At 48.9% G+C, this 12,246-nt stretch overlaps 2 protein-coding genes across 2 annotated transcripts; one reads left to right on the top strand and one right to left on the bottom strand.

The window, feature by feature from the left end:
- Positions 1 to 2,666: 2,666 nt before the first annotated feature.
- Positions 2,667 to 5,978, top strand: LOC123189404 (putative F-box/FBD/LRR-repeat protein At4g03220). The gene is made up of 4 exons (XM_044601815.1): positions 2,667 to 3,482; positions 3,605 to 3,859; positions 4,242 to 4,424; positions 5,308 to 5,978. Exons 1-4 carry the CDS (start codon positions 2,742 to 2,744, stop codon positions 5,689 to 5,691), a joined length of 1,563 nt encoding a protein of 520 aa, XP_044457750.1. The 5' UTR covers positions 2,667 to 2,741; the 3' UTR covers positions 5,692 to 5,978.
- A 1,621-nt stretch (positions 5,979 to 7,599) lies between these two features.
- On the bottom strand, positions 7,600 to 9,512 carry LOC123185561 (nuclear poly(A) polymerase 4). The gene has a single exon (XM_044597423.1). The coding sequence runs from the start codon at positions 9,460 to 9,462 to the stop codon at positions 7,882 to 7,884; it is 1,581 nt and encodes a 526-aa protein (XP_044453358.1). The 5' UTR covers positions 9,463 to 9,512; the 3' UTR covers positions 7,600 to 7,881.
- Positions 9,513 to 12,246: the final 2,734 nt, after the last annotated feature.

Here is a 12,246-nt window from a genome sequence, read left to right as displayed (position 1 = left end):
GAAGCCCCCAGTCCAGCCGAGGTGACGAAGCAGGTCGGTCAGGTGGCGTCGCAGCCGCTATACCGAGGTGTTGAAGCAGGTCGTCGTGTTAGACAGCGGCTTGAAGAAGCAACAACGAGGTCATGCCGATGCAGGGCATAACTCGTGACGCGGTCAATGCCGGCTTGATGAAGTGACTGCATGGCGATGTCGGCATGCCTGACCCGCGGAATCCATGGGGCGCCGATGTTGGTGATGATTTAGCCTTCGCAATGCCGAACTCTTGGTCGGCTCGCTGAGGTGATGATCCGATGAGGTTGACCTCAGCTCGATGAAGCGACGACCTGTCTAGCGCAAGTCGGCAGCCGTGGAGCAACGTTGTTGGTCTGGTATGACGCCGACGCGATGGTGAAGATTACCTCGAGAAAGGCTTTAAAATTACTGGGCACGTGTTTGAGAGCAAAACACAATACCCTAGATAAAATTTCCTTAAAAAAGGATGTCCGGAATCCCGTTCACAAAGAAAGATGAACTCGGGTCGGATTCGTATTCGCGTAGAAAACAAATCCGGAAATTGATCCACTCATCGGAAGTTTCCCGGAGTTTGAACGGTCAGATCGAGCTGAAATTTTGAGGGGTGACAGATATAGGAATTTTGCAGTGGATGAACAGTTGGATCTTCCAAAATATGTCCGAGCTGGACGCTAGACTCGTCGCCCTAAACTCGTCCAGATTTGACAGGGCTCCGATAGATTGGAGTTTCCTGGAGATTCCTCCATCGGAACGCGATGAAATTTTACAGGGTTGTTCTAGACTCAATTCTCCAGAATTCCACCAAAGCAATTGTCAAAGAGAAGCTCGAGGAGGCGGCGACGGTGAATACAAATCCGCTGTACAGAAAAACAACACGATTGCCCGATGATAATGTTGACGCTGAGTTCCCGAGCTCCATGGACGATTCCTCCATGATCTTGATAGAGATTGGAGTTGATGTTGATGAAGGCCCTCGTTCGATCATGACAATCTGACGCAGAGCACGGTCCTTGGTCCAGCTAAGGTGACCAGTCGAGCCTGCGATGGAGATATCGATGTTGCAATTGATTTACAGGCGAGCCATTGATCCTTTTGTTGACCTTACGGCGGAAATCTCAATGAAAGCACCATTGTCGGTGTCAAAACCGATAGACCTCGGGGTAGGGGGTCCCGAGCCGTGGATCTTGGATCGATGGGTAACAAGAAATTGTGTTTACCCTGGTTCAGGCCCTCTCAAAGAGGTAAAACCCTACGTCCTGCTCTTGTTTATATTGATAATGATGTATCGAGTACAAAGTTGATCTACCTCGAGATCGTATGTTGTGTATGATTCTAATGATCTATCATATATCTATCGACTAGTCTGGCCTCGGCTTATATAATGTATCGGAGGCCTAGGATAACAAGAGTCCTAGTCGGCTACGTCGGCGGAGAGGAATCCTTGTCTTGATCACCAAGTCTTGTGGAATCTTCCTCGTATATGTCATGGGTTGCCCGAAGAAGTCTATTAGTGAACCGCCATGGGGGTCCTCGGCCCGACCGACCTGGTCGATAGATGACATGGTAAGTACCCCCTAACCTAGGACACCGTCACGCGCGCATTGCGATCGCTCTCGGTCGTGCGTCGCGCAGGCCACGGGAGCACTCCTCTTTCTAATCGTTTTTTCATCATCTTCTCCCCCACACACGACGTGGACACCAAGTGTTGTTGCAATCACTCCTTTTCCTCCATCTCCGAGGCCGCGCACCGCGCACCAGCATGATGAGCCCGTTTTGCTGCTATGGCGAGCCATGGCGGGAGCGGAGAAGACAACGAGGTGGGGGAGCTGCAAATGACCGCGTGAAATGCTGGTGCCCGTCAATCGCACACTAGAACCGTTCATATGAAAGCTTCTATCGTTTGATTCGAAAGCTTCAACCGTAGGTATATAAAGCTGGTACCAAGACATTCTGCAATTGAAAAGCTACAATCATTCATATGAAAACTTCAACCATAGCTTAAAAAAGCTTCGACCGGACAACCGTTCAACTGGAAAAAGGATTCAACCAGAAGATTGATTTGGGAGGTGAGGCACTACACAAACCCGAAAGCTGCAACCGGCTACGAGAACTGCTTCATCCGGCGGCGAAAAAAATTCCGACCATAGACGACAGAAGCCATGGACGACGACGAAAAGCTGCAACCGACTCCATTGTTTGCTACAATCGACTTCTTTTTTGCTACAAACAGAGGATGGCGAGCGTGGTGACCACACACCACCGACATGAACGACGGCGAGCGCATCGGCGAGCTACGGCCGTCTCCATCGAAGCTACAACCGTCATGCCAAGAGCTGCAACCGCACGTGCAGTTGTTGCATGGTGGAGCTAGTGCCGAGGGCAGCCAGCGAGGGTGGCGAACGGTGACGAGGACAGTCGACGGGGGCGGGACCGGTGATGAGAACGGCCGGTGAGGGACGGGCATCGGAGAGGGTGCGGCAGGCAAGATGAAGGAGAGCCAGATGTAAGGGAAATTCTTTCGTACGACTGTGTGAGGAAGACGAAGGCATGCGACGGTTATGATCCACCTGATCGGATGGTTGCGAGCTGGCCGGCCCAAATTTGGGCCGGCGCGACGGCGCATAGCACCCGCCAATTGAAAAGCAATCCCGGGTTCTGATGGGGGTTTGACTGAGAAAGAGACTTGTTTTCACTCTCTAGGGATCCCGACCCCAAACCCTTCCCCCCTCATGGCGACGGCGCATTCGATCCGATCCATTCCCACACTTTCCCAGCCCCCGCCACCGGCGTCCGCAGCTCCGACCCCGCCCCCTTTCAGTACTCCAAATCGCTTGCTCGAACCCTCCTCCATGGGGCACCGCGATAGGGAGATCGGCTCCAAGCGAGCGAAGCTCCCGGCCGCCGACGGCGCAAGCGAGGACCGCCTCAGTGCGCTACCCGACGACGTTCTTATCGGCATCCTCCTCAAGCTCTGCCGCACCGCCTACGCCGCTCGGACCAGCGTCCTGTCCCGCCGCTGGCGCCACCTCTGGGCCCTCCTCCCGGATCTCGACTTCACCGGCGACGCCGACCACCACCGCATACTGCCCGCTCTCGCCGCCCATCAAGCGCCGGTGCTCCAGGGCCTAGGCGCCTTCGTCGACGACATCTCTGCCGACTCCGTGGCGGCCTGGCTCCCCATAGCCGCGCGCCGCCTCTCCGGCTGTATACTGCTTTACAACGCTGTACCGCAGAACCAGGCCAGGGAAAGATGCGTCTTTGAGCTGCCACGCTTCGAGAGCACCACCTCTATCGTGTTCGACCTAGGATTTCCTGGCCTTGCCGTGCCGCATTCCAGCGTATTCACCCGCCTCGTCTCTCTCTGGCTGTTTCGTGTCCATCTGCATGGCCCGTGCGGGCTTGGTGAAGCTCTCTCCTCACGCGGTGCCCATCCTTACGAGAACTCAAGATACGTGATGCCTGGGGTCTGGGTAACTTCACCATCCACTCCGAGTCTCTCCTGCAAATGGAGCTGAATAACTTGTATGGCTTGCAGCAGCTCATTGTAGAAGCAAAGGTACTTAAAGAGTTACATGTGAGTTCTTGCTTTCAGAATTATGTCACTGTGGTGAGTCAACCCGTTGCAAACATCTCAGCCCCTCAACTGGAATCACTCCACTGGACGGATGCTTATGATCCAAGCTCTGTCCAGCTTGGCGAGATGGCACATCTCCAACGTCTGGATACTGGTCACTTTTTTGTGTTTGGACATTATTTGGATGACTACACACCCAATCGCTATTGCTTGAGACTCTTGCAGCAATTTGAGGTCATGCACCATTTAAAGCTCTCGCTCATCTATCTGCTGGTGAGTTCATTTTTGTGTGGGTTATGTGCTAGCAAGTCAATATATAGCGATGCAGGCATGGCGTCTGAATGGAGGGGTATCTCATTTGGGATATCTGAGAATAGCCATTCCGAATTTTCACTTGTTTTGCTTTCCTCAATTCGATGCAACATATCTGAGGCTGGGAGCATCTCTTGGATGATGCAGTTTTTCTGCCTTTTAAGTATTTAGCATTATAATTATACTAGCACCACTGCACTTGTACATTTAGTTATTCAATGGGACATGAACTCCCAAGAGCGGAGAGGAGACCATTACCTGTGTGTTATTCACTTTGTAGAAAATGATATGCGTGTCCTTTTCTAACAGTTATTTTCTATTGTGACTTCCTACAAACCTACAGAACAAAGGTCACCATCAATACCTGATGGAGGACATGACAAGGCTCCCTAACATTACACTCTTGACCCTGGATGTAATGACAAAAGGACATTCATTTGGAGCAAGCTTATTCCATATTCTCAGGATGTGTACTGGTGTAAGAAAGTTGGCTCTTGTCTTTCTCGGAAAACCTAGCAATCTGGAGGTAACATTATTAGCAATCTATTTATCTACTTCATCCTTCCGGGTTTTTTAGTTTCCCTCGGATTTTGAGCCTAAATTTGACCAGAAATACGACTTACATGTACCACAAAAAATATATATCATTGGATTCATACTCGAAAGAAGTTTTGTAATGATATATTTTTTGTTGCTATATACCACAAAAAATATATATCATTGGGTTCATACTCGAAAAAAGTTTTGTAATGATATACTTTTTGTTGCATATAATTTATAACTTATCAGTAAAACTTCAGGTCAAAGTTAGGATCAAAATTCAAGGGGGGACTTATAAACCCAGACAACGAAAGTAGTACTTGAATTGCCAGAGAAACCACATAGCATTTCTTGGTACAACTATGTGTTGGAGCTGCTAGTTGCCCTGTTCTGAAGTGTTGGTTTGATACTGATACCCTGCTCCAAAGTATGTTCCTGTTGAAATATAGTACATTTGATGGGAAGTTGACTGAGTAATTTCATGACAGGATCAACCTTCCTAGCGTGGTTATGATTTAGGAGATAATGATTGCTTGGGGCATGTGCTTTTTAAAAAAGGTTCCATAAAAAGGAAGCCTTAAGGTCAATTTAAGATCATCTGAAATTTGGGTTATCACTAGCGCAATACCTGAGGATTTATGTAGATTTTGATAATGTCCATACAAACCACTCTCTCTTTGTATAGAACAATCCTATTTTCTGTAATAGATCAGCTTCAAACTAATTTCCAGGTATCATTTTAAGTTCTTTTTGTTGACATGTCATATCTCAGAGAATTCAGTCTGGTACTTTCTGGTTTCATCTCTTTCTATGTTTATTATCAAATCATGTCAGTTAATCTTACTAAGCTAACATGCCCCTCATTTCAGGCACAAGTTACATGCCCATCAGGTTGCATTTGTGATCAACCCCTAAACTGGAAAAGCGAGGAACTCATATTAAATTGCCTCCAAGAAATAGAAATCAATGGGTTTGGAGGAACTGAACATGAAGTTGCTCTTGTGAAATTGTTATTCAATTGGGCAGCAGTGCTAAAAAAGATGACAATAGCTTTCCATTACTCAATTCCTAAAAGGAAGGCTGAGGAGTTGGGCCGCATGTTACTAGGCTTCTCCAGCCCAGAAATATTGATGGACTTTTTGCATATCAAGTATTCTCGAGAAGGCGCACGCTCCACAAGGCTCCAACTTTACTACCGTTCTTTTCAGTTTTTAGAAGCTTCAGGTGTGGAAAATCCTAATGCTGGCATGTAGAAGAGTGGTGGTGAATTTGTAAAGTTAGATTAATGCATTTATGATTGGCTTGCACACAATGCAGGATGCCTTGTGGGTTGTGTGTTTCTCTGTTAGATGAGATGCACAAGGAGGGAGTGTGTAGCTTAGTTTCTGCTGTGAACTGCTAGCAAAGACTTCACCATCGAATTATTTTGGTAATGAAATATTGGTGGATCCTTTGTTTGTTTTTCCTTTTTCTGAACTTTGTGTGAAACTACGAACACATGATTTATTAACATTGTTCCTGAATTCGAGCAACATACATTTGTGAGACTATATTGAGGTAACTTGGCTTTAACTAAATTCAAATAACTTGGTTTCATGTATGAATTTATGGCTTTTATCTGCGAGGCGATTAGTTAATGGCTGTGTCATGGCCGAAGAACACAGGCTGGTCCAAAGTTTGTGTTAGTCATAGCTACATTGATATGTAAAAAACTTCCCTTAAATACATAAAAACATTGAAATGCTACCACGAGATCAGCTGTGATTTGTATTTGTTGGGTTAAAGTGTCATGGCATCTCTGATTAACGACAAGTATGAAGGAGTCATCATTGGGTACTTGTGATTTATGGCCATATTTGTTGTTTAATTTATACTAGAAGGGTTGAGCGCGCTGTGCTGCGCGGTTCATGTTCTTGTTTCTTAAAAAAAAATTACTCACTTTGTTTCAAAATATAAGGTGTATTAATTTTTTGAAACAAACCCTTTAAGTTTGATCAATTTTTTATAGAAATGTATCAAAATTCATAATATCAAATTGATATGATTAAAGTCATCATGAAATGAATTTCCATAATTTCTGTGTAATATTGTGGATGTCAAAATTTTCTGCCCCAAACTTGGTCAAAACTAATACCCCTTATATTTTGGAACTGATGGAATATTTAATTTGGTGGGTGAGGGAGATGGTGGAGTGTGTTTTATTTTTATTTATAATGCATTGATTTGGAAGGCCTTTCGTCGTGTGATTATGTGTTATCCGTTAACCAGCCTATACTTGTGTGGGGAAATTATTACGTCGGTGGCTGCATGTACTACATTGGTGCTACAATATCACATTGTGACGCTTCCTTTTTGTAAGTGGTGAGAGGGTGCGTGGGCTTGATACGTTTTTATAAGTCGGTTGGTGCAAATTGATTTGAAAAATCGTTGGCCTGATCAAAATCATAAACTAAATTGAAATTGAGTAGGTCAATTGAATGAAAGAGTTCAAAAATTAAGGAACATAGTGAATTGAATTGAATAGGAGAGCTCCTAAAATTTGGTGACCAAGTCAAATTGGATGATCCAAATTTAAATTGAAGACCTCAATTAATTGTGAGGCCTTAAAAATTAGGAAGCATAGTGTATAGTATTAAAGAATTGAATGAGATAGCTTTGAGAAATTGTTGACCTAGTCAAAATCGGGTTATCCAATTCTAATGGGAGACCTCAATTGAATGTGAACTTTTTAAAATTAGGGAGTTTAGTGTTATAGAGGATTGGGTTAAGGTATCCTGTCATACTTGTTTCCCTCCCATCTAAAGACAATCATTGTTGCTAGTAAGGTTTTGAGGAGGATGCCACTCTCTTAATGCCTTTTAGAGCTAAGATTACTTGGGAGTGATATTATGAAAGTCTTGACAATTACTTCGTCCGTTTGAAATTACTTGTCGCGTATAGGTAGTATAAGCTTTTGAGAAGTAGAGTTCGTGAATTGGTGAAAGTCAGTGTCATATGTATATGTAGATTCATACATTTCTTCTCTGATTTAATTCGTTAGCTCTGTCTGAAAAGGACAGGAGCATGGTAAGTGGTGAGGAATGGAAGCATTCGCATTAAATTTGTTCAAATATCGGTTCTGAACCACCAAAATTAACACAGCTCCTTCAAAAATGGTGAGAGAGGAGAAAAAGCATTTCAACATGGGCTTACATCACATGACTTTTTAACAACTTATTACTCTTCATATCCTGGTTACAGGTATCAGTTGCTCTTCATATTTTAAGAGAATTGCATTACACGTTGAGAAACAATTGTTCGGATCTCAGTTACATCATGCAGCATCTGGCTGTTACACAGAATAGATAGGGTCTTCAACTCCTAACAAGTTGTATGTATTCATCAACAAGAGTTTGTAGCTTGTTTTCCCTTGTTCAAGTGGGCGTCGCCTTGTCATTTCTCGTTCAAGTCTCGCTCTCTGGTGAAGACCCGATTCTGCCTGCCGCCGCCGCCCTCTTGACCGGGCTCGACTCGGAGTTGCCGGAATCATCGTCGGAGCGCTTCCTCTTGAGACGATCAGTGGAGAGAATCTGCTCCAGCACATAGGGCGGCAGGTCCTTCCTTCGGGCGTGCGAGACGTCCAGTTCCATGCCAGGCCTCCAGAACGCGTACGTGTACACCTCGTCCTTGAACTCCTGCGTCGTCAAGCGAAGGTCGAACTGCGGCGGCTGCTGCTGTTGCTGTGGCGACGGTGCCGGCTTGGACAGTCCCACGAAGAAGGAGGACAGGCGCCGCCGATCATCATCATGGGGCTTGGCGGCGTAGGCGTGCGGGTGCGGATGGCAGAGCAGCATGCCGGCCGTGGCCATCTCGACCCTGACCACCAGCTGCCTCAGCCGCGACTCCACCCACCCCTTCCACTCCCGGAGATCCTCCTCCCCGCCGGCCACCTTCACGTCCACCCGCAGGTAGCTCTTGTACGCCTTGAAGAAGTTGAACGGCCTGAACAGCGCGTCCCACCCGCCGGCCACGGCCATCTCCTGGCAAACCTTGTGCGCCGCCTCGAACTCCGCTGTCATGGTTCGCAGGGTGGCGCGGGAGACGTTGTAGCACGAGTTCATGCACGGGTATGCCGGCGTGATGACGGGCATGAGGTGGCTCCCGTCCCGGGGGTTCCTCCGCGGGTCCCACACGGGGAGCCCAAGCGGCATCTCGCCGCCGTCGTCGTCGTGCTCGATCTCCCGCAGCATCACCGGGTTGGGCCACTTCCACTGCGAGAAGACCCGGAAGAAGCGCGGCACGAGCATGCTGGGCGCGGCGTTGGGGTAGAGCTGGCACACGCGCGCCACGAGGATGGCCCACCCCACGCCGCCGACGAAGCCCATGGCGTTGGAGTAGATGCCCCTCGCCTTGGCCCAGTGCTTGACGCAGCGCAGCGTCGTGCGGAAGGCGCCGGCGTCCGGGACCAGCCGCAGGATCTCGTCGGCGACGCGGACGCCGTTGAGACTGCGGACAGTGGCCATGTCCAGGCCGCAGAGCACGGAGCGGCCGCGCAGGTCCAGGTCCATGGGCACCGCCGGGAGGCAGACGCTGGCGTAGAGGAGGTCCACCTGCACGCCGCGGAACCTCATCTTGATGACCGGCACGTACGCGCCGGGAACCAACTGTAGCTCCGTCACCGCCTCGGTCTCGGCCAGCACGCCGCCCAGCACGTCGAAGAAGTCGTGGTGGCGGTCAACGTAGGCGGGCCCGACGACGAGGGCATTGATGTCAGCGCCGCGGCCATGGACGCCGAGGCGGTACGAGCCGAAGGGGAGCAGCAGGGCGGTCGCATGCTCGGCCATGCCGTCGGGGTACTCTCGCTGAGTCGTGAGTCGCTTCACCCAGCGGTCGACGATGCCCTGGAGGTCGCGCAACACATCCTCGCGGGCAGCCGTCTCCTCGGCGCTCTCGTACAGGCCAGCTTCACGCAGGTGCTTCTCGAGCTGCGCCGTGCTCTCGTGGTCCGCCGGCGTCGGGCCAACCAGGAAGATCGGCGAGGCCATAGTCTAGTTTGTGGGCTGCTGATAGGGCAGAACTAAATCAATCGACTTGAACGAAGATGCAGAGAGGTCTTGCTTTTATCTGCGTGGTGATTTATATGAGAGAGGGAGAGGACATTATAGTCGAACTCGGATTCCAGTAAAAGAAACGCGTGCGATTGCAGCGATGGTTGCAGTCCGAAGCCGTTTCCGGAAACAGCTGTTTGCCGCCGGCAGGTTTTGGTTTCATTTGGTAGAAATGAAACGAAAGCATGCAAATTTGACAATTTTGACCTCGGAATGAAATCAAATCATAGAATGAACTGGCCGTTAAATTATTTCACGTGGCTGACTTTTTTGTGTGGCGCCCGACATAAGTGGAGATCTTCATATACCCATGATTTGCGTTGTAGGGTGGAACCCTAAATGGAGATCTTTCACGAATTAGAGGGGGAATCCCCAAGAACAAGAAGAATAGAAGAGAGAGAAAACACTCAATTGACTAGATCCAATCACACATGTGCTAGATCCAAGAACATACAAGGGTTCACAAAGATTCAAGAACAATAAAGAAAAAATACAAGGTACTAGTTCATCCCAATCCTATGAGGAGAGAGGTCTTGATGATCCTATGATGGGCATCCTTCCCAAGATGGGGGCTTGATATCCACTAGGGATCTTCTCCTAGGAGGTCTTGATCTTCTAGAGGAGTGGGCACAAGGAGCAAAGCTCACATAATCATCTCATATACTTTGCTATCTCTAACAAATGGTCTAGGTACGGAATATGTAGGTAGGTGAATGGAGGGGACGAAGAGGAGGCCCAACAGCAGCTCATAGCCGTCCATTCTGATGGGCCCGTGCGCACGGGGTAAGTTGGGCCCGTGCGCACGGTGGTCCCGTGGGCACGATACAAGCCCGTGCGCACGGGGTGCTCCAGCGCCAGCTCCCTGTGTAGCCCGTGGACACGGGGTCTCGAGGGCCCGTGCGCACGGGGTCACCTGGGACTTCATGTCCAGCTCCTGTTGGGTTCCTTCTTTCTTCATGTGGGCTTGGGGTCCTTCTCCTTGGCCTCCGGGAAGTGTCGGTGTCAAAACCGACGGATCTCGGGTAGGGGGTCCCAAACTGTGCGTCTATGCCGGATGGTAACAGGAGGCAAGGAACACGAAGTTTTACCCAGGTTCGGGCCCTCTCGATGGAGGTAAAACCCTACGTCCTGCTTGATTAATATTGATGATATGGGTAGTACAAGAGTAGATCTACCACGAGATCGGAGAGGCTAAACGCTAGAAGCTAGCCTATGGTATGATTGTTGTTCTGTATGTTGTATCGACTAGCCTGGCCCTGGTTTATATAATGCACCAGAGGCCTAGTGTTAACAAGAGTCCTAGCCGAATACGCCGGTGGGAAGAAGTCCTTGTCTTGATCGCCAAGTCTTTGTGGAATCTTCCTTGTATGCGGCAGCTGTCCGAACTGGCCCATGAGTATACGGCCATGGGGGGCCTCGGCCCAATCTAATAGATCGGGAGACGACGTGGTGAGTACCCCCTAGTCCAGGATACCGTCAGTAGCCCCCTGAACCGGTCTTCAAGTTAAGGACGCTCCTCGATTCTTTCGAGCTGTTCTTCATCTTCGGTCGTCGGTCTTGAAAACTGGTTCAACAAATCTTCTTTATCTTCGATCTTGAGGATCGCCAAAATGCATTCGACGAGTTTACACGTCGGGTATCCGAGGAGCCCCTTTATGTTTCCGGCCTTTACCAATGCCTTGTTATGTTTATGCCACACCTCGGGTTTGAAGTTGTTCCTGGGCAGCAGCGTCCTCTTGCGTCCGAGCTCCAACGCCGGACTGTATTCGAGGTATCGTTTGCAACCGAGCACCAACGCCGGACCGCTTCCCAGCTCTAACGCCGGAATGTATCCGAGCTCCAACGTCGGACTATGTATCCGAGCTCCAACGCCGGACTGTATATCCGAACTCCAACGCCGGACTGTATCCGAGGTGCCGTAAATCACCTTGGTTCAAAGAAGTTTGAAGGAGTTTAGCCGAGCTTATTGCCTGAAATGCCCTCTATGGAGCCAGCCACTAGCGCCCGAGCTTTATGCCGGGCTGCTTCCGAGGTGGTGCACCACCCCGAATGTGGGCCGATTTTTGTGAATATTTTTTATTGGTGCAATTTATTCTCTGCCGAGATATATAGCCAGTAGCCCTTAAGGTGTGTATCGGTCTAAAACCCGAGATGCACCTGAAGGATGACGTAAGACCGTTGATCCCAGTAGCCGCTGAGACTCAGGTTGATTTGCAAAATCGGCCTGAGGATTAAGTCCAAGCTCGGCAGAATAATTCGGGACACTAAAAGCGGCGTGCTCAGTCCTCGAGACTCAGGTTGGGTGCGGCCGACCAACCTGAGGATCAAAATCTCCTCGAAAACTATATTGCACATAAAATTTTCTGCATTGGCAATGCAGTAGCTCCCGAGACACTGGTCGGGTGGTAACACCAGATCAGGGGATCAATGTGCCCCTTTAATATTTGTAAATAATAAGTCCGAAGCCCAGTAGCCCCCGAGCCTTAATGCGGGCACGGGTGGCCGAATTAAGGATCAATATCCATAGTAAAATCACAAATTATGTGTAATGACTCTATGTATCCAAGTACTTTACATCATTAATGCTCGGATCCGCATTGTACAAAACTTTGTTGACCGACCATCGGCTTCCACCTCCTCGGCCAGTAGCCGAGGAGTGTTTGTCCTACTTTATAAAGCCTTTATGAGGGCAAAGATTTACAACAAACAAGGCAATCTGGC

Source organism: Triticum aestivum, chromosome 2A (assembly GCF_018294505.1).
Source record: "Triticum aestivum cultivar Chinese Spring chromosome 2A, IWGSC CS RefSeq v2.1, whole genome shotgun sequence".
Taxonomy (NCBI): domain Eukaryota; kingdom Viridiplantae; phylum Streptophyta; class Magnoliopsida; order Poales; family Poaceae; genus Triticum; species Triticum aestivum.
Note: the sequence above shows the minus strand (reverse complement) of the source record. Positions and strands in the feature narration are given on the sequence as shown.